The 21451-nt window shown below is 41.1% G+C and overlaps 1 protein-coding gene across 1 annotated transcript in view; it reads right to left on the bottom strand.

Annotated features, from left to right (window-relative positions):
• LOC124802461 overlaps window positions 1–10516 on the bottom strand; it is a 238461-nt gene extending 227945 nt beyond the window's left edge. The window contains exon 1 of the mRNA XM_047263249.1: window positions 10243–10516. Coding sequence (XP_047119205.1) covers window positions 10243–10300 — 58 coding nt within the window. The 5' untranslated portion in view covers window positions 10301–10516. The remainder of the gene's footprint in view (window positions 1–10242) is intronic.
• Window positions 10517–21451: the final 10935 nt, after the last annotated feature.

Here is a 21451-nt window from a genome sequence, read left to right on the forward strand (position 1 = left end):
ATTAGCTGGGTTGAATCCCAGAATAGTCCGGCTAACGTTGTACATGATTGACAATTCGTACAGTACAACAGGTGTTTAAACGCAGGTATTAAGACTATTATAATGTAAAACTTAATGAAAAAGTCCAATTGGCCAAAGTAGCGGTATTTCTTTAACTCGATCAGAGACTCCACTTTAAGGTTCATATTCTGGTGTATAACAATGCTATGTCATATGGTATCGACCACAGTTCGTGGTCTAGGGGCTAGCTTTACTGACGCTGGATCACGATGTCGCGGGTTCGATTCCCGGCGGGGTTGGGGATTTTCTCTGCCCGGGGACTGGTGTTTGTGTTGTCCTCATCATTTCCTCATCATCATCATCATCATCATCATCATCATTCGTCAGAGTGGCTCGATTGGACTGTGTAAAAAAATTGGACTGTGAAAAAATTGGGACTTTGAACGGATGCTGAGGACCATGTAGCTGAGCGCCTCTCAAACCAGACATCATCATCATCATCATCATCATCATGTCATAAGGTATACGGAGTAGCTACAGACTGCCACAGAGGAGCAACGTGGATAGGAAAAGTTCTCAGTCCTCTCCGGCTGATAAAAATATCATCAAGTATGAATGTGATGTTTGTGTTAAGATCAAGAATTGTCATCACTTTACCAAGTAAAATACGTTTCCGTCGGCCTATGTCAAGCAACGACATTGCCCTTCATAAATGTTATCCGTCGGCCTGAGTGACCGAGCGGTTCTAGGCGCTACAGTCTGGAACTGAGCGACCACTACGGTCACAGGTTCGAATCCTGCCTCGGGCATGGATGTGTGTGATGTCCTTAGGTTAGTTAGGTTTAAGTAGTTCTAAGTTCTAGGGGGCTGATGATCTCAGCAGTTACGTCCCATAGTGCTCAGACCCATTTGAACAATTTTTGAAATGTTATCCAGGAAAGTATTGGGTCTGAAAGCCGACACGCTTATGCGTATTTGAAGCCAACATAGCAGCTGACAACAGAAGTTACGTGCGTCCAGTGTGCTCTCGAACCACGTGCGGTGGCTGCTGCACGGATACTAAGACCGTTCAGGAAACTGAAGGAACGCAGACAAGGCGGAAGATAAGAGAAACGCTTTGCTAGTGCGCTGCTGGGGAACTGCGGTCACCACGCGAACTACGAGGTGTGGCTGGAAAAAAACCGGACTAGTACTGGTGAAACAATAAAACGAATGCAATAAAGCTGAAAGTCGCGTGGTCTGCCACGTGACTCTCGCTCCGCCTACTGCTCGAGTTTCATCTGCCTCCTGCACTCAGTCTGCCCGTGGCGTCTGTTTTAAGTAGTTGACGTTTTGTCTGTGCGTCGGAAAATGTTGAGTGTACAGAAAGAACAGCGTGTTAACATCAAATTTTGTTTCAAACTAGGAAAATCTGCAAGTGAAACGTTTGTAATGTTACAACAAGTGTACGGCGATGATTGTTTATCGCGAACACAAGTGTTTGAGTGGTTTAAACGATTTAAAGATGGCCGCGAGGACACCAGTGATGACACTCGCACTGGCAGACCATTGTCAGCAAAAACTGATGCAAACATTGAAAAAATCGGTAAACTTGTTCGACAAGATCGCCGTTTATCAAACAGAGCAGTGTCTGAGTTAACAGGAGTTGACAAGGAAAGTGTTAGGCAGATTCTTCATGAAAGTTTCAACATGAACAAAGTGTGTTCAAAAATGGTTCCAAAGTGTCTCACAATTGAACAGAAGGAACGCCGAAGAATGATTTGTTCTGACATCCTGGAAAACATTGAAAGTGATCCCACCTTCTTACAAAATGTTATTACTTGCGATGAATCGTGGTTTTTTACTTACGATCCCGAAACTAAGCGCCAATCGATGCATTGGAAAACTCCTGGTTCTCCACGACAAAAAAAAGCACGAATGTCAAAATCGAAATTGAAGGCAATGATGATTGTTTTTTTTGACATCAAAGGGATTGTGCACATTGATTGGGTACCGAGGGACAAACAGTGAATCAGCATTACTACATTAGCGTCCCGGCTACCCTACGTGAGCGAGTACGGAGAAAACGGAACGATTTGTGGAGAAAAAAGTCATGGATCCTTCACCAAGACAATGCCCCAGCTCACAGTGCGTTGTCAGTGAAGACATTTTTGGCAAAACACAACATTCCCATCTTAGATCATCCACCCTACTTACCTGATTTGGCCCCCTGTGACTTTTTTCTTTTCCCTAAAGTCAAGTCAGCTTTGAAAGGAACTAGATTTGAAACTGTTGAAGCAGTAAAAGAAAAAGCGACGGAAGTAATGTATGGACTTACCGAAAATGATCTGCAGCATTGCTATGAACAGTGGAAAATGCGTATGGAGTGGTGTAGAGACCGAGGAGGATAGTACATTGAAGGAGATAACATGAAATTGTAAATAATTGTAAATAAATGTTTTTTCCAGCATCAGTCCGGGTTTTTTCTAGCCGCACCTCGTATTAGACTCGACTTTCTTCAACGTTCTTTCTCGTGTAGACCGCTATAGTCTAACTCCCGTGTGATTCAAAAATGGTTCAAATGGCTCTGAGCACTATGGGACTCAACTGCTGTGGTCATAAGTCCCCTAGAACTTAGAACTACTTAAACCTAACTAACCTAAGGACATCACACACATCCATGCCCGAGGCAGGATCCCGTGTGATTCCCACAATAATATGGCGACGTATACTATCCTTTGTTCTTGAGCTACTTCACAAATACTTCGTCTGCGAAGACATCTCTTTGGGTCTACTAAAAATAATTTTAAACAGTTTTGTGCTGTTTCGCCAAAAAATGTCAACAACATAAGAGTATTGCAGTCTCAGTATAACACTATTTCCGGATAGCAACCATGGCGTATCGATCTACTAAATGTAGATTGACAAGTATCCAGTAACACGATAACAGTATGAAAAATCCTGATGATAGCATCTCATTTGTTTCGTTCCATTAACACAGAAAATAATTTCTTACGAAAGTTCCTGTGCATTAGAGTGCAAACAGAACTCTCAAACAGGGTGGTACCAGTTAAAAGTTTCAAACAAGGGATAATAAATTGCCTACAAAATGATGGGGAGTTTCTGAATAATGAGAAAGCCAAAGTTTCAGTGTTCCGTCGATGTATGGGTCGTTATTGACAGCGCAAGAAAACAGATAGGACAAGGAATTGGGGAAGAAATCACCTGCTGAGGAACAGTTTAGGCAGTCGCCTGAAGGGCTTCAGGGAACCCAAGGGAAGGTAAATATGAATTCCTTGAAAGAAGTCATATTCCTGCTTTAGTATGAAAAGTAGCTGGTATTTAAGTGTAGTGCCATGGTTCTGGTTCTGACGATTATTATTCTTATGTTTACAGGCTATGTATTAACACAATTTGCAATAATGTACACCAGGAGTAATCAACTTCTTCACTACCGCCCACTTTTGAATCCCTGTTAACAGCAAAATTTCGATACCTCCCGATGGGTCCACAGTAATGGTGATTTATAAAACAGGGAAGTAACTTCACTTTATAAAAATTATGAAGCTTAATTACAGTAAGCCAAAGCGTATTATAATATTACAAATATTTACCAAATACTTTATGAGAAATAGTTACGGAAACGTGATTAAAATGGTTTTAAAACCACTACCATCTACGCCCCACCATGAAAGCTGGAGCGCCTACTAGTGGGCGGAGGGAACCAGATTGACTACCACTGATGTACACCATTTTAAGCTTTCCAGTACGTCTTAATGATGTAGTATAATTATGGCACAACATAAACAGTGTCTCGTAATTGTTAGTGAAAGCTGTGTAACATGAGTGTAAATATGCAACAGAAGCAAAACTTTCAAGTCAACAGGCATCTGCAAACGAGGCGTTTGTGAGCCAATTTTCAATGTGTGTTAACGAGTCATCACTGACTGCAACATGAAATGTTGCCCAACTGAGTACAAATGTGAATGCAACGTAAATTTTTCGACAAAGTGCCCATATAATTTGGTTCAAATTGGAGCCATGCCTTACCTTATCAAGATATACAATAGTGCTTCAGTGGGCTACAAATTACAATTCAACCACGCTCATACTGTTCAGAGAGCTGCTCTAGCATCTGAATGCAAAACTGTACTCGTCTCTGGGTTCTTTCAAACACCCCACGGATCATCCCGTAAATCAGCTCCTGTTGTTCAACGTAATCAACGCCAGGTCTGAGAGCATCACCTCTGACATGACATCAAACAAAAAAATCCATAGGATAGACATTGTAATGACTCTTACCTCACCAGATTTTCGTAATTCAACAGAAATGTTTGATACTTTATAAATTGCTGCTTAACTGAAGTTAATTATTATACTTAAATTATATATTCCACATCTAAAGATAATTTTGTGCATACCTGATCATCAAAATACAATTTCTCTAATAAATTAATTTTATTTTTCATATCGATACACTTAACAGCATCGATCTTGAACCAAGAACATTAGTAATCACAATTGTTAACTTAAATTTCTGATTTCATTCTTAATTCTGCTAATTTACTATCAATAATGCAATAGACAATTATACAAAGACAGGAAGGTAACAGTTTTTATATTGTCAAAATTTGCAGCCTTACTTAAAAATTATTAGGCATATGAATTTTATATAATAAATTATTACCAGAAAACACTAAGTAACTTATACTTGCAAAATAATTTCAGTTAAGACAATCATAAGAAAAGTAATTTCTACTACATCCTGTTCTAGAAGGGTGTCGAAGCTATGCAAGCAATATTTATAGAAATTTTAGGCGCCAGGCTCGCCAAAATAGTTTATTGTTTTCGATATTTGTCAGTGTAACTATCAAGTTCTATGTTTTGTATCGGGCGAGGTGGCGTAGTTGTTAGCACAGTCTACTCGGATGCGGGAGGACGACGGTTCAAACTCGCGTCTGGCCATCCTGACTTAGGTTTTCCGTGATTTCCTTAAATCGCTTAGGGCAAATGCCAGGATGATTCCTTTGAAAAACGGCACTGCTGATTTCCTTCCCTATCCATTTCTAATGAAAATTTGTGCTCCATCTCTAACGACCTTTGTCGACAATACGTTAAGCACTAATCTCCCGGTCATCCTCCTCTTTGTGTTGTGTTGAAATACTGCATAATGCATTTACTTAACAAGCGGTGTTGTAAAATGTGTCAAGCATTTATGAATAAATACAGAAGATGTCAAAAAGCAACAGTATTTCAGTGACTTTTACTGAAACAAAAAGACCTTGGATCTATTAATAGGAAGACATAAACAGGAGCCGACATCCTAGACAGCGAGACAGCCGTAGCAAGATAAGAAAAATGTATCTGCTAACATAATATTTCTGCCGTTATGAAATTATATAAACTTCTAAAACACTATAATAGTTAGTTTGACGTAGGATATTTACTTTCTGTACTTCTATGAACATTTTGAAAGTAAGGGATAAACACTATATCGTCTTGGAGGACAAGACACAGGACCTGAAGACCTAGCCATCGTTTACATTATTGGTGCGTTAATTATCTTCTTACATCAATAGCGATACATGTCGAAACCTCACTATGCCATCTACCACTTTACTCTAGAATGTTCCATGACTAAAATTTGAACCCAGCAAGATAGAGACATAGAGTTCATATTTAAAATGTATTTGCACTAACTAAGACAATATCTCACGTTAGTGACTGTTCGTAACGACACATCCGCAGTTATCTCGTAAACAGCTGGATTGGCGACCTTTAGTTAATAGAAAAGTTACACTACGACTATCGCAGACTTTCACTCACGCTAATTTTCACTGTAAATATGATAAACCATTTATCTCTTTTTCTTTTCCTCTTATTGTATATCAGTAAACCCCTGATTTTTTAAAGAATCGATTTCCGTTGTATAAACTGTTTCAGACATCTGATTACTAATGGGTAAGAGTGTTAAATATGCATTAAGCATGCAAGCAAGAAAAATCTTAGGAAAGTTTTAAAATTATGCATCAAGCTTGACAGAAATCGCTAAGTCTTCTCTTTATTAAATAGTGGATGAATACAAATTGGGTTATTTTGCGCTGCAGTTTAAGTAAAAGCTCGTTTAGCACAAATCTCAATGTTTATGACGTCGTATCTCTTCAGCTAAGTGTCGTACAATGATATAATTTTGGACGTAGATTCAATGATAGACGTAGGTACTGTGCGCAGAGTGCTTTGCGAAAAGGAGTAATAAGTGAAAATGTCATGCCTGATGTTGAAGTTTTCCTGCGCTCCTTTTTAAGGAAAAACCTAGTGTTTATGACTTGTGAACTATGTGTCGTACAGTGATATAATTTTGCAGGAACATTGAGTGATATATGTAGATCTGGCTGCATAGTGTGCTGCGAATAGATGTAATGAAGAAGTATTAAACTAAAACCTCATGCCTGTTTTTCCAGCCATTTCAAGCAGCCGCCAGTTTCTCAAGCATGTAATTGTTTCTCCTGAACTATGTACTGTACAATGACATTATTTTTCCGTTACATTAAGTGATGTATGTGGATACTATGTGCAAACTGTTGTGAATGGAGTTAGTGGTAAAGAAGTAATAAATTAAATCGTCATGCCTGACCTTGCCATTTTACTGAATGAACGGCGGAAAAGCTGTAAGCGATAAACTTCTTTCGTTTTGTCTCTTGCTGGTGGACGCGGAGAGCAGATGAGGGGATATCAGCGAGAAAAAGTTTGAAATTATGTGTAGAGTTGGCTGGAAGTCGCTAAGTGCTTTCATTCTCAAAAGCGGTAAATATAAAGTCCGGGCATTGGCAAGCCGTCAATTACCTTGCCTCGAAACAAACACACGTTTTCTACCTGTAATACTTGTCTTATTGTGTTATACCTCTTGATAGGTAGTTTATTAAAATACTTTAAATTTTTATATTTGGTCAATAATTACGCGAAATATTGAAATTAAAATTTTTGATGCCCCTGGAAGCTATCAGATCGGCAACCTGCAACTCCCTCAGGGTACCGTACCCCGTTTTGCGGGTTATTCGTTTAGTAGTACAGACTGTGTCCTTGACTTCCAGACAATGGAAACATAGTCAGAACTAGTGGCAGCAGTATAAAGCCTCTTGATGGTATATGTAAAACGGCACAGCTGTTGAAGCACAGCTTAATAGATTTTGCTACATACTGTTGTTTGTATTAGCAGTCGTAATCAAGCGACATTACACAGCAGTTCTGTTAAAACGCTTGTAGCGCTCTACGATCCAAGCGGCATTGTGGAACGAAGAACATATAATAGTGTTTTTTAATAAAAATACAGAACGGCCGTTGTAGCCGTGGGAACAACCACAACAGATGAGAATTTCTGTATGTAGAATGAAGAAAGTACGTCCACCACGAGGATTTTGTCAAAACATTAAAATACATGGTTTCCTTTGTACCAGTGTCCCCTAGTTGTTAACACATTTGGTTTTTTTTCTGTACTACCAAACAATTTCGGTCTATGGCCTTTCTCAAACGCCCTGCTAAAAAGTTTTTACCTAAACAATGTTCGTGCTTCAGTACATCAATTACCAGCAGGAGCTAAACACAACACAATTTACACGGAAGAGGAAAACCAGACAGATGGGAAAAAAAGCTAGTAACCTGTTACTTGTTTCAAAAGTAATTGCCGTAAATATTAATATATTTATGAAACTCTGGGACAAGATGGTCAATGTCTTCAAGTAAAATTGTTTGCAGCTGCCAACGAGACTATGATTGTTCCCTGGAGTGCACTTCTTTGTCCGAAGCAAGTCGACGGCCACAATGTATTTCTTCAGGGCTTCGAAATCATAAAAATCTCTGAGGAGAGATCAGAACTGTCTGGAGGATATGTACGGTGTTCCCAGCGAAACGTCTGCAGCACAGCAGAAACAACTTTGGCGACATTTGGGCGGGCACTATCCTCCAACCGAATGATGCCCTCCGTCAACCCACCGCTCACTGACGTTCTGTAAAACAATTCCACAATTAAGACACAGTGGTACGTCGACACACTGGAAAAATTGGAGCACGTTGTAAATTCTAAACGTCCAGGGCGGCATCATTGTGTTGCAGAATAATGCCCACCCACACGATGCCACGGTTGGTTCGACTACGCTGCAGACGTTTCGCTGGGAAGCCCTACGCATCCTCTATACTGTACCGATCTCTCTTCATACGCTTTCCATTTCTGGAGCTTTAAAGGAAGACGTTCGTGGCCGTCGGTTTGCCTCGAACGAAGAGGACCACACGTGGGTAACCATGGATGGCTCCGTAGGTAACCGCAAACATTTTTCCGTGAAGGCACTGACCACGTTGTCTCACAGTGGGACAAATCTATAAAGAGTTTCGGTAATTACTTTTGAAGTAATCGTTTATTTACCTTTATTCCATGCGCGTCATTTTCATTTGACTGCCACTTATATGTTGGTTGCGGTAACTTGCAGCATACATTTGTTGGCTGTAGAGACATCAAAAATCTGTGGTGCTAAGCTACTGGACCTAGCAAACGTTGTGTGTTGTTCAGTCCGTGTTTTAGACTATCTGACAAGTGCTGTAGTGAAGACATGATATTGTTCTTATGAAAACAGTTTAACGCGGTACTTGAAACTGCTATTGTACAGAAAATAAATGAAAAATTGGCAGTAAAATAGATCATCACAGTTCTCTTGGACTCGAGGAAGGTAGTATATCTTGTCTATCGGAGGGAGATTTGAAATCCACCCTCCACACGGGTGTGAGTCTGGTCTCTCTTCTACAGTGTCATATCGCTAGGCCACCTGTGAATGGAGAACTGGACTATTGCTGCAGTTCGTCGTCAGTTTGTGGTTATGATTGCGACGTTTCCAACGGCTCTCTACTCTTTATGTACAGTTTGAACTGCTGACGTTCTGAATTCCATTAATCAGCTCATGCACCGTCTAAATTCAACAATTTGATCGTACTGTGTCGAAAATTGACCTTTTAAGGCCGTTGCCGTGTAAAAATAGACGTTAATGCTTACAAAAATTAAAAACAGTGACTAATGAACGTTAATAACACCATTCTCGGTTTGCAATGGGCAGCTTCATTTCCGAAGGGCTATTGACCTTTAAAATTACTCAGTTCATGTTGTAGACGCGATTTTTGCTGTTTGTGAAAGTTCCTTGCTCACATTACTCATAATTAATGATAATGCAATGTATATTGCATGTACTGAAACTCTAATGCTTTGCGAACTTTCTAACATTTTTGTACGTATTGTAACTCATCTGCCAGACATATTGTTTGGCAGTGTTTCGTCTTTGTAAATCGCCGTCTTGGTACATAAATATCCTTGTGATCGCAATATTTAGGTGTGTGTGAATGGTGATCTGCACTATACGATCTTCAAATTTCTGGGAAGTTTTGAACCTTTTTTGCTAAACCGCACAGTATGTTATTGCTCCAAAACAGTCAACAGTGATACAAAAAGTGGAAAGATTTGTGTTCCGAGAATATTAAACTCTCCTATTATCTTCGAAAGTTGTTTTCATTGTTTTAATCCATCGTCGGGTGCAATTACACTAAAATATAGCATTTTCAAACGTTTCTTGCATTTATGTTTTTTTTTAATTGTTTCCCCTGTTAGGTAATCCACCCCCTCAAGGAACTTAGGCCAGGAGAAACAGCCAACGTGGTATAGGTCAGATGTAAGTTTAAATGTAAACGGCCGCCTGATGATCAACTAGTTTAGAACGAAACCAGTAACGTCGCTTACTTCTCTAAATATATCGTATTATTATTGAAGTTTTTTATTGGATTTTGCGTCGATAATTTAGCTGATTTAACAATTCGACACTGAATATATGCTTTGTTTTAATTAATGGTTAGGTTCAATTACAGTAACGTAATTACTTTTCTTCCATCGTTTTCTGTTGTAGGGCACCACCACAAGGAACCTGCACCACAGCAAAAAACGGTCAACACTCCATTAGATAAATGGAATTTCAAACGTGAACAGCGGTCTGACGATGTATCTGTCGGTTTGAAACCATTAAAGGCGTTATTTGCTCTGAATGAATAGCATCATTAACAGTGCTTCACTGCTGATTTAACCTGTATAGGTAATTTAATTGATCCAACAATCAAAGTTTACTTTCAGCACTTGATAGTCATGTTACATACATCCCTGTACGATCTGTAAAGGCAGTTTGCAGCTGCAGAGAATAGAGGTACCCTCCGGTGCACCTGTCAGGCAGAAGTGCTTACCTTGCAGCGCGGCGAGCAGTACTACTGCTGTGACGATCGGCGGCAGCATGGGTCCCATCACGACCTTCGCTCACATTCCTCGACTTCTTCGGCTCCTCAGCGTCTGGCGCCACGCGTCTAAACTGTCCGCCCCCGAAATCTGCGCGCTAGGACGCCGGTCCGCTGCTCACGGGTTTTTCCCGTTCCACTCGCGGAAGCCCGCCGCCGCCGCCTGACCGTAGGCGTCCACTGGGAGACGTCGACGTCACGTCTGCTCACGGCGGCGTCTGCACCGACACTGGCGGCGCTGCCCCCACGCAGTCTGCCGCCTCGACGCCGCCGGAGGCGCAAACGCGCATGCGCGACGCTCTCCCCACCACCGGGCTCCCCTCCTACCCAGCCCCTACTATCTAGCGTTTCTGCTCGCTATACTTGACAAGTAGTCTGTTATCTGACAGTTGAAGCAACTGTCTCAAAGAGGCATTTGGCATCCAAGAGCTGGTGTGGTCAGAGCCAGTTTAACAATTCCACACCGGCGTTGAGAATTGTGTTTCTCGCTATGGGGCGGAGTGGGTGTTCATGCTTTCCTTCATTTGACAGCGCTGCTTTTCTTGTTTATCACCGTGCTCCAAGGGTCATATTCAAATGATTACTATTTTAATACACTGAACTTTTATTTTGACAATAGCGTAAGTACAACCTTTTAAAACAACAGGAGATGACACAAAATTATTTTACACTAAATAACTCGAAAATGAGATTTTCACTCTGCAGCGGAGTGTGCGCTGATATGAAACTTCCCGGCAGATTAAAACCGTGTGCCGTACCAAGACTCGACCTCGGGACCTTTGCCTTTCGCTCTACCGACTTTTTTTTTTAAACCTCAGTTTGTTCGTTTTTGTTCGTTGAATCTGATCGGGACGGACGTCGTAAGACACCATTTTAAGTCCGTTGTTGATCTATTAACTCAGTTTTTTTATTACAGAGGGCAGCTAACCCTCTGACCGAACACGCTGAGCTACCGTGCTGGCTATCAACTGAGCTACCCAAGCACGACTCACGCCCCGTCCTCACAGCTAAAGTTTTGAAGGTAGGAGACGAGGTACTAGTAGAAGTAAAGCTGTGAGGACGGGGCGTGAGTCGTGCTTGGGTAGCTCAGTTGGTAGGGCACTTGCCCGCGAAAGTCAAAGGTCCCGAGTTCGAGTCTTGGTCCAGCAGAAAGTTTTAATCTGCCTGGAAGTCTTATGAGGCATCTCATTTATTCAGAAGTACTCTCACTGAAGGGTCACACGATGTTGTATTCATAGGTGTTCGTTGCACCTAGATGACAGGTAGTACATCATGATTATTGTGTTTCTTGTAGCGTAACTGGTAGAGTCGAGCATGAGCCACCGGTAGGATACGCCGCCCAATGGGAGGATCTAGCAAGAGCCGATGGGAGGTTGTAGTGTGAGCCGCTAGCGACACACGCCGCCATGAAAGTGTTAAAGCCCTAGGGACAAAAGCTGTCGCTTGGCGCACGAAGCTGAGAGGGTTGCCAGGGGCGCAACAACTATAAGGTTCCTATGTGGGACGGGTCACAATCAGTAGCGGCCATCTTGGACTCGAATCGGGCACCAGGGATGCAAAGTGCCAGATGTGTATACATTACGCATCGAAATTTGCAGCTAAAACTGACCCAAGTGAACATGTACGAGGGAAAAATGATAAATCACTTGTGTGCAAAGATGTTTTCAAACCGGGCCTCAGTGAACTGATGGAATAAAGTAATCATGTGTGTACGCTGCAGATTCCTCGACGTCCGCCATAGGGTGGGTGGATTTTGGGTTCCACTGAACAGGTCAGGAGTCCACTACACGCAGGAGTAGGTTTCGCGGGTAGCAAGGGCTGCGTGGCGTGGACTGAATGGGTTTTTAGGTTAGAGGGTCTCGCGCAAACACAAAAAGGCTTCAGTTTCAAAGGGTGCAGGCCGGGCACAGGCAGAACGTAGATGCAGGAATTGTAGGTGATATGGTTTCAAATTGTCGTAGCTCTGATGGGAAAGTACCAGAGCTCCAAGCGGTGATAGAAAGCACTTATGCTTAAATAGGTATAGGCAGTGAAAGCTGGCTGAAGCCAGAGATAAGTTCAGCCGAAATTTTTGCGAAGAACCTAACAGTGTTCCGAAAGGATAGACTAAACACAATTGGCGGCGACGTGTTTGTTGCTGTTAGAAGTAGTTTATCTTGAATTCCTTTGAGCTAGTATGGACAGAGGTTATTCTTGGCGACCGGAATAAAATAATACTGGGATCCTTTTGCCGACCATCCAATTCATATGATAGAATTGCTGAAAAGTTAAAAGAAAACTTGAGTTTACTTTCAAACATGTACCCGACTCATTCAGTTTTTAATTTCTCCATATGTTGGCGAAAATACACGTTTAAATCCAGAGGTACGCGTAAAACATCATCCGAAATTGTGCTAAATGCATTCTCTGAAAATTATTTCGAGCGGTTTGTTCACGAGTCCATGCGAACAGTAAACGGTTGTAAAAATACACTTGACCTCTTAGCTTTAAATAATCCTGAGCTAATAACAAACACAAAACGGGTACAGGAATTAATGATCACAGGGTTGTCAGCCCGCATCTCGTGGTCGTGCGGTAGCGTTCTCGCTTCCCACGCCCGGGTTCCCGGGTTCGATTCCCGGCGGGGTCAGGGATTTCCTCTGCCTCGTGACGGCTGGGTGTTGTGTGCTGTCCTTAGGTTAGTTAGGTTTAAGTAGTTCTAAGTTCTAGGGGACTGATGACCATAGATGTTAAGTCCCATAGTGCTCAGAGCCATTTGAACCATTTTTGAACCAGGGTTGTCATAGTGACACTGAAGATTGTAACCCCCAGTCCTCCAAAAATAGATTATACTTATTCCTCCAAAGGTAAATAATACCATTTCAAAAAAGCAAATAAAAATTCACTTGACGCCTTTCTGAGAGACAGTCGCCACTCCTTCCAAATTAACAATGTAAGTGTAGACCAGATGTTGCTTGAATTCAAATAAATAGTATCAGTAGCAATTGTGAGATTTATACCAAACGAATTAACAAACGACGGATATGATCCCCCATGGTACACAAAACGGGTAAGAACACTGTTGCAGAAACAACGAAAAAAACTTCCCAAATTTAAACGGAGGCAAAATCCCCTGGATTGGTGATCTTTTACAGAATCTCGAAATTTAGTGCGGATATCAATGAGAGTTGCTTATAATAGTTTGCACTACGAAACTTTGACTCGAAACATGGCAGAAAGTCCAAAGAGATTCTGGTCGTACTTGAAATACCAGCATGCAAACGACAAGACACAATGAATGCGCATGGCAATGGAAATACTATCGACGACTGTGCTGCCAAAGCAGAGTTACTGAACACAGCCTTCTGCAATTCCTTCTCGAAAGAAGGCGAAGTAAATATTCCAGAACTCGATTCAAGAACAGTTCAAACATGAGTAACGTAGAAACAGATGTCTTCGGGGTAGTGAAGAACTTAAATCAGTTAACAAAAGCCAGTCTTTCGGCCCAGACTGTATACCAGTTAGGTTCCTTTCAGAGTATGCTGATATACTAGCTCCATACTTAACAATCATATACAACCATTCACTCGACTAAAGATACATACCCAAAGACTGGAAAGTTGCAGAAGTCACATTAAAATTCAAGGAAGATAGTGAGAGTGATACACTAAATTAAAGGCCCCTTACCATTAACGTCGATACCCAGCAGGATTTTGGAACATATATTGTATTCGAACATTATTGCCGGCCGCGGTGTACTCGCGGTTCTATGCGCGCAGTCCGGAACCGCGCGACTGCTACGGTCGCAGGTTCGAATCCTGCCTCGGGCATGGATGTGTGTGATGTCCTTAGGTTAGTTAGATTTAAGTAGTTCTAAGCTCTAGGGGACTGATGACCGCAGCTGTTAAGTCCCATAGTGCTCAGAGCCATTTGAACCATTTGAACATTATCCATTACCTCAAAGAGAAAGGTCTATTGACACACAGTCAACACGAATTTAGGAAACATCGTTCTTGTGAAACACAACTAGCTGTTTACTCACACGAAGTGTTGAGTGCTATTGACAGGGGATTTCAAATTGATTCCGTATTTCTAGATTTCCAGAAGGCTTTTGACACTGTACCACACAAGAGGCTTGTAGTGAAATTGTGTTCTTGTGGAATATCGTCTCATGATTTCCTGTCAGTGAGGTCACAGTTCGTAGTAATTGACGCAAAGTCATGGAGTAAAACAATAGTGATTTCTGTCGTTCCCCAAGGTAGTCTTATAGGCCCTTCGCATATAAGTATAAACGATTTAGGAGACAATCTGAGCAACCGTCCTAGGTTGTCTGCAGACGTTGCTGTCGTTTATCGACTAGCAAAGTCATCAGAAGATCAAAAGAAATTGCAAAACAATTTAGAAAAGATATCTAAGATATCTAATTGAAATTAAATAACGAAAAGTGTGAGGTCATCCACACGAGGGCTAAAAGGAATTCGTTAAACTTCGATTACATGATAAATCAGTCAAATGTAATGGCCGTAAATCCAACTAAATACCTAGGAATAGCAAATACGAACTACTTAAATTGGAAGGAGCACACAGGAAATGTGTGTAAGGCTAACCAGAGACTGCGCTTTACTGGCAGGGCACTTAGAAAATGTAACAGATATACTACAGAGACTGCCTACACTACGCTTGTCCGTCCTCGTTTAGAATACTGCTGCGGGGTGTGGCATCCTTACCAGATAGCACTGATGGAGTGTATCGAGAAAATTCAAAGACGGGCAGCACGTTTTGTATCATCGCGAAATAGGAGAGAGAGTGTCATTGAAATGATACAGGATTTGGGGTGGACATCAATAAAACAGAGGCTTTTTTCGTTGCGGTAGAATCTTATCACGAAATTTCAATGACGAACTTTCTGCTCCAAGTGCAAAATATTTTGTTGACGCCGACCTTCACAGGGGGAAACGATGATCACAATAAAATAAGGGAAATCATAGTTCGCACGAAAAGATATAGGAGTTCGTTTTTTCCTCGCGCTGTGTGGGATTGGAATAACAGGGATTTAGTGTAAAGGTGGTTCGATGAACCCTTTGCCAGGCATTTAAATGTGATTTGCAGAGTATCCATATAGATGTAGGTTTAGATGTAGATGCACGGCTAGGATTTCGTCCCAAAGCCCTGGATCGATTTCAACCAAATTTTGCATTGAAATTGCAGGCCCCATGAGTGTCAGCACTGTAGGATGTTTATATCCTACTAGCTCCAATAGTGGAGATAAGGGCTAAACGTGTTTTTGTGTTTTTTATGTCCACTGGCGTACAGGATGCCGTGCACGACAGGTATGCGGGAACAGTATCGGCCTGCTAAATCAAACAACGGGTTAAACTATATGACAGCGGCAAAAAAAAGTTTCAGGGCCCAAACATGTAGGCTGGCCTGAATGACAGATGTGTTGTCGGGGTAGGACAGGCCTGCTTTATTAAACTGTATTCCAGGGGCTACACGTGGTGATGAACATGAATACGGCAGGTTGAGACTGACTGAAGAGGGGGTGGGCAGAGAGAGATGGAGGGAGAAATAGACAGAGAAGAGGAGATGTGTGAGGCAGGTGGAAGGTGCAGATGGGTAATAGGCAGGTGGGAAAGGATGAGGGGGAGGTGAAGATGGAATGAGAGAGAGGAGGAGGATACAGTCAGATGAAGGGGGTGATGTAAATGGGCAGTGAGAGGGGAAGGAGGGGATTAAAATACAGAATGAGTGAGGAGGAGAAGATAATTAGAGGTGGAAAGATGAGATGAACATATTGAGGGAAGAATATGAGAAGACGGAGAGGGAGAGCAGGAGATGTATTCAGTATATATGTCGAGGCAGGCATGGGCTAAGCCATGAGGAAAAGGCTAGTAGAGTAATAAAGCTAAATTTTTGAGAAAATATAAATCACTATCGTGAACATCTTGCCATCAGCGATTCACAGTACCAACGCTGCAAGGCCGTGGTGGACAATGTTACAGGGCCACATCAGTCAGTTAATACGATAGCTCCCCATGCATCAACTGAAAAGAGAGCTGTCCATCTTAGGTTCCATCCACATCTGCATCTATGCTCTGCAAGCCACGTTACGGCATATGGTAGAGTGTACGTATGACACCATTCTCACTTTCTACCATTTCTGTTCCACTCAAGAAAGGTGCCTGAGAAGAGCGGTTTTGTTTTCTAGTGGATTTTATTTCGCAACGACCACATGGGACGAAGTAATGTGTTGTCTGATTCTTCTTCGAAAACGCGCTCGGGATTTCAACAGTACCTTTCTCCGTGAGAAACTGAGCCCGTTTTGTAACGACTGTCAGCAGAGTTTGTTGAGAATTTCTGTGGCGCTCTCTCGCCTGCTGAACGATCCTGAGACTAAACGCCCTGCTCTTGGTTGGATCCTCTCTACCCCTTCTGTTAATGCTGTTTGGTAAAAGTCCCATGCTGATAAGCAATACTCAAGACCCGGTGTATCAAGTGTTTTGTAAGTCCTTCAATGAATATCAGCGTGGTATCTGCTTTTTCTGCAGCTAGATTCACTCAGTATACCATTTTAGATCGTTCCAGACGTTAGTCCTAGATATTTTACGGTAGCTACTGTTGCTAAGGATTTTTCACCAATAAATTATCGAACAATAATGGACCTCTTCACCTTTTTAGGGGCAATATTTTATATTCTATTAAGTGAGGCTGGCTGTTGACTCTTTAACAGCCAGTCCCTGCACCAGTCATCGATCATCAGTCCTCTGGCGTTGCAAACTTTCTATTGACTAGAGCATCGTCTGCAAGAAGTCCCATGGAAATTTCGACGTTATCCACTAGATCAGCCCTGCAGACAGTTATTTTGTACGATTACGGACCCAGCAAGTAACTATTTATACAGTTTGATTCAGCTGGCCTTTCTACTGTGCTTTATGCAACCCGCAACGCCTTCAAATACCACCTGTAACATTTTCATGTTCTCTCACTCACTACGTGAAAACTATTTGTACTAGAGAACACATGAACAGGACCTTTTTGTAGGAATTTAAACGTAGTAAAATTTCATGCTGAGATGCATTTTCGGTAGAGGTTGTAGTTTTTGAATTATTCAAGAAAAACGAACAAAACTAACCTTCAAACATGTTTTTCTTGAATAACATAAAAACCGTGACCTCCAGCGAAAACGTGTTCCAGTATAAAATTTAACCACATTAAATTTCCTACAAAAACGTACTGTTCATTTTTTCTGCACGACTAATGGTTTGCGCCGCGCAGGATTAGCCGAGCGGTCTGGGGCGCTGCAGTCATGGACTGTGGGGCTGGTCCTGGCGGAGGTTCGAGTCCTCCCTGGGGTATGGGTGTGTGTGTTTGTCCTTAGGATAATTTAGGTTAAGTAATGTGTAAGCTAAGGGATTGATGACCTTAGCAGTTAAGTCCCATAAGACTTCACACACATTTGAACATTTTTGAACTAACGGTTTGCACAACATTCAGTGGTAGGTCTAGCTGAATCACCCCCCCGTTTGATGTGCACATATGTCAGCAAGCCTAATTAGTAAAACATACTGCTTGAGAAGGACTGAGAAATATTTATATTTTTTAGTAAAGAAAAGATATTTCTTGTATTCATTTAGATTTCAAAGTTATATGAAAACTCCAAATCGAGTGGTCAATGTTAAAAAGAACTCAATTGCATTTTTGACATAATTTGTCTCTCATGGGAGAATCAATACCTGAATTAAAACTGGTTAGTTTGGAAATTTTTGGTAAGGACTGTGGGACCAAACTGCTGAGGTCATCAGTCCCTAGGTTTACGCACTCCTTAAGCTAACTTAAACTAACTTACGCTAAGGGCAACACACACACCCATCCCCGAGGGAGGCCTCGAACATCTGACGGGGAGGACCGCGCCGCGAACCGTGACAAGACGCCATAGATCGCATGGCCATCCCGCGCAGCTAAAACTGATTAGTTTTATCCTCAAATCACTGTCTACAGTCCATCTATTCCTGCACTTATTCTTCAAAAAAGTTCAAGTTGAAAAGGGTCGTTTACATAGATAGGTTATCGACAACAACATCAAGTGTCTCTATGCATTTTGACAGATGCTGATTACTCTTTGCGATCACTTGTCCAGAATGGGACCATTGGCTGTTTAAAATAAAATTATTTAAGATTCTTGCTATATGAGAGTTTAATTAAGAAGTCTTCTTTATTTGATTACCTTTTCAGTTTAAAGCAATTTCTTAAGTAATCTTCTTCAAAGGGACATCTCATCCATTGTATTTCGCCCCCAATTTTAGGGAAGTAGATCCTGAAAGACGCATGAAATGGCGATACTGCTCTAGTGAGTACAGTTAGTAGATTCCATAGTCATATTAATGAAAAATAATCTATAGTTACATTAGAAGACAAGTAATTAAAATAAATTACTCTTAGTTTTAAAAGTCCCAGAGTTAGAAAAAATGAGCTGTTTTAGGAACAGTTACTGTTCGAAGAAAATTAGTGTTTTCAATTTGACCTATTAAAAATATTTTCATAAAATTAAAGAAAATAGATAATTTTAAATTTCCTTAGCCTGGAGGTCAAAGATTTGCAGTAATTTTTTATGGCTGCAGCTGTTGTTTTGGTTTCCAGAATATCATGTATAACCAAATATAAGTCGAAGATACAGTGTTCCACTTTTTGAGCCCATTGTCAAAGTTTAGTTCTCTGGTTGGTCATCAAGGTATCGGTTTCCTGCTATGAATCAGATCACTTTGTGCAAATGCCGGGATGGTTCCTTAAAAAGGCCATTGTCGCATCCTTCCCCTCAAGCAATAATAAATCCGAGGAAAGCTCCCTCATGCAGTAACAATTTCAAGAAAAGCTCCATCTCTAATAATCTTAGCTGTGGACGGGACGTAAAACTCAAGTCTCCCTTCATTCCTTCTTGTTGTGTCTGGTTACTAAATGAGCAAATTCAAGCGTGTACTTCTTGTCAGGAGCTGTGTGCGGGAAACTACCTCGACAAATTACTGTCGGCCTGTGGCATGTTGTTTGTTTACGCCATTAGCCGCTGGCCAAGGCCGCACGCGAGCACTGTAGCTCAGTCTGTAGGGTTGTACAATCCCAGCCACCTGGTAGCACATGATATTGGTAGTTTTCAACAGTAAAAAAATACTGGCAGCTTCTTTTGATGTGTTATTTTCGTGAGTATAAAGAAAAGGGCAAGTTTCCACATAACAGTATAGTCAGAAAGTACTTCAGCTCTTATCATTCAGTACTCACTGACCTTTACGACTGAAAACCCTGAAGCTCTCTATAACTTTAGCTCGTCTTCAACGCTCAACCAGCGGTCACGGCCCAGTACCACACTGTCTGCGACTAACATGTAGGCCGCGGCGCATTGGTTGAGAACCGCTGCACTGTATTACTGATTTGGCGGCCGTGTGTCACTCCCTTGGCGTACGCAGGAAATTATCACGGAGATTCCGATTTATCCTGTATATCATTTATACCGGGTATTAAAAACAGGTATTTCCCTTTTTGAGAGGTGTTAGCATGGACCGAAAACAGGATAACAATGTTAAGGGGCTCCGGAACGCCCTATACTTGCAATGTTAAAATAACGCTTATAAATTACATCTTTCCTCACAAAGTATTTGAGGTAGGAAGTTGAACTTTTTACAGATTATTTATTGGAATATGGGCTACAACTTAACACAGGCATTTTACAAAATTTTAGTTCAGTTATTAAAGATGATTTTTTTTCAATTGTAATGAAAATCCAAAACTTTTTTGGCAATTTTTTATTTATATATTCAAAAATATACAGTTTTTTGGAAAAAGGCTGTGTTAAATTATGCAGAAGGTACTGTGTAACATTTACTGAAAGTTTGAAACAAATATGTTTGGAAGATCCTTAGAAAACATGCAATTAGTATGAGAAAATAAAAGTTTTGGGAATCGAGCGACAAAGATTGGATTAACTTTTTAGTGCATTCCAGGTCCATAGGATGGATTATCTTCATCCTCTGCAAACTCCTTCTCCAGCTTCCTCTTGTTCCTCCTCCTGTTTACTCTTGCTTGTATTTCTAGACTCTTTACAGTCCTGTCTGCAGCCCGAAGGCGTTCCTTGTTTAAAGCAAGCATCGCTCGTTGTTGTGTTCGTAGATTTTGCTACCATTTTCTTCAGTTTCAGTTACTGCAACACTGTTCCAAAAGGTGGTCATGTATGAACACTTATCACATTTCAGTTGTATTTCACTAGCAAGTCCTACGTGCTTTATTATGGAGAGTTCCAGACCAACTTCACTACAATGAATACATCTTACACAGTTTGAAAAAATTCCTTTGAGAACCGACATATCAAATATTTCATTCACATCCGATTCGCCCATAAAACATTCATAGTTTTCACTCATTGAACCAAGCTTCTTCTGTGAAGTATTTTCTTTCCCACTTTGACTGCTATGGGCAGGTGTACTTGAGAGGTTAGGTTCACTCACTTGGTTATCGTCTTTATTGTTTACAGTAATAACATTTACCTTTGGCTTTCCAACATTTCTCCTTTTCTTAAAAGCCTTCAGAGGATTTCTAATAACTTTACTTTAACTCATTATTATACTTCAACAAAACAGAGACTCAAGAATCAGAATTAATTACGAATATTTTCGAGATAACGACAGAGTAAATAAACATGAAACAATCGACAATCATACCAGCGATATATACTGAACCATCACAGGTTAGCCACAACACATACTTTATCTCACATCACTAAAATGTACCTGATGAACACGGACGTTAATAATAACACCATTTGACAGCAGTTTAACAGCGCCACAGTGGGTCACGCCCATGTAGAACACATTTCAAAAAAAATTTAAAAATAGTTGTAGTCTTCGGAATTGAATAAATTATATATCTATTAAAAGCTAATAGTCTGCAGATTCAGAAAACGCAAAAAATTAAAAATTGAACTTTTAATGATTTTGAGCCTTTCCGGAGTTCCTTAAACAATTATGGGCTCTAAACCGTACAATTTTAGAGCTGTGCGCACTTTTCTGCCTTGGCTCTTATGAAACGCACCGCTTCTACTGCAGCCTCTTTGTTAATACGAACTACAGTACCTACATAATGCAGAAAACTCATGAGTAAAGGAATTCTGTTATTGTGAGAAAGCAGAGATTCTAGTGTA

The sequence above is a fragment of the Schistocerca piceifrons genome, chromosome 1, assembly GCF_021461385.2.
Source record: "Schistocerca piceifrons isolate TAMUIC-IGC-003096 chromosome 1, iqSchPice1.1, whole genome shotgun sequence".
Classification (NCBI taxonomy): domain Eukaryota; kingdom Metazoa; phylum Arthropoda; class Insecta; order Orthoptera; family Acrididae; genus Schistocerca; species Schistocerca piceifrons.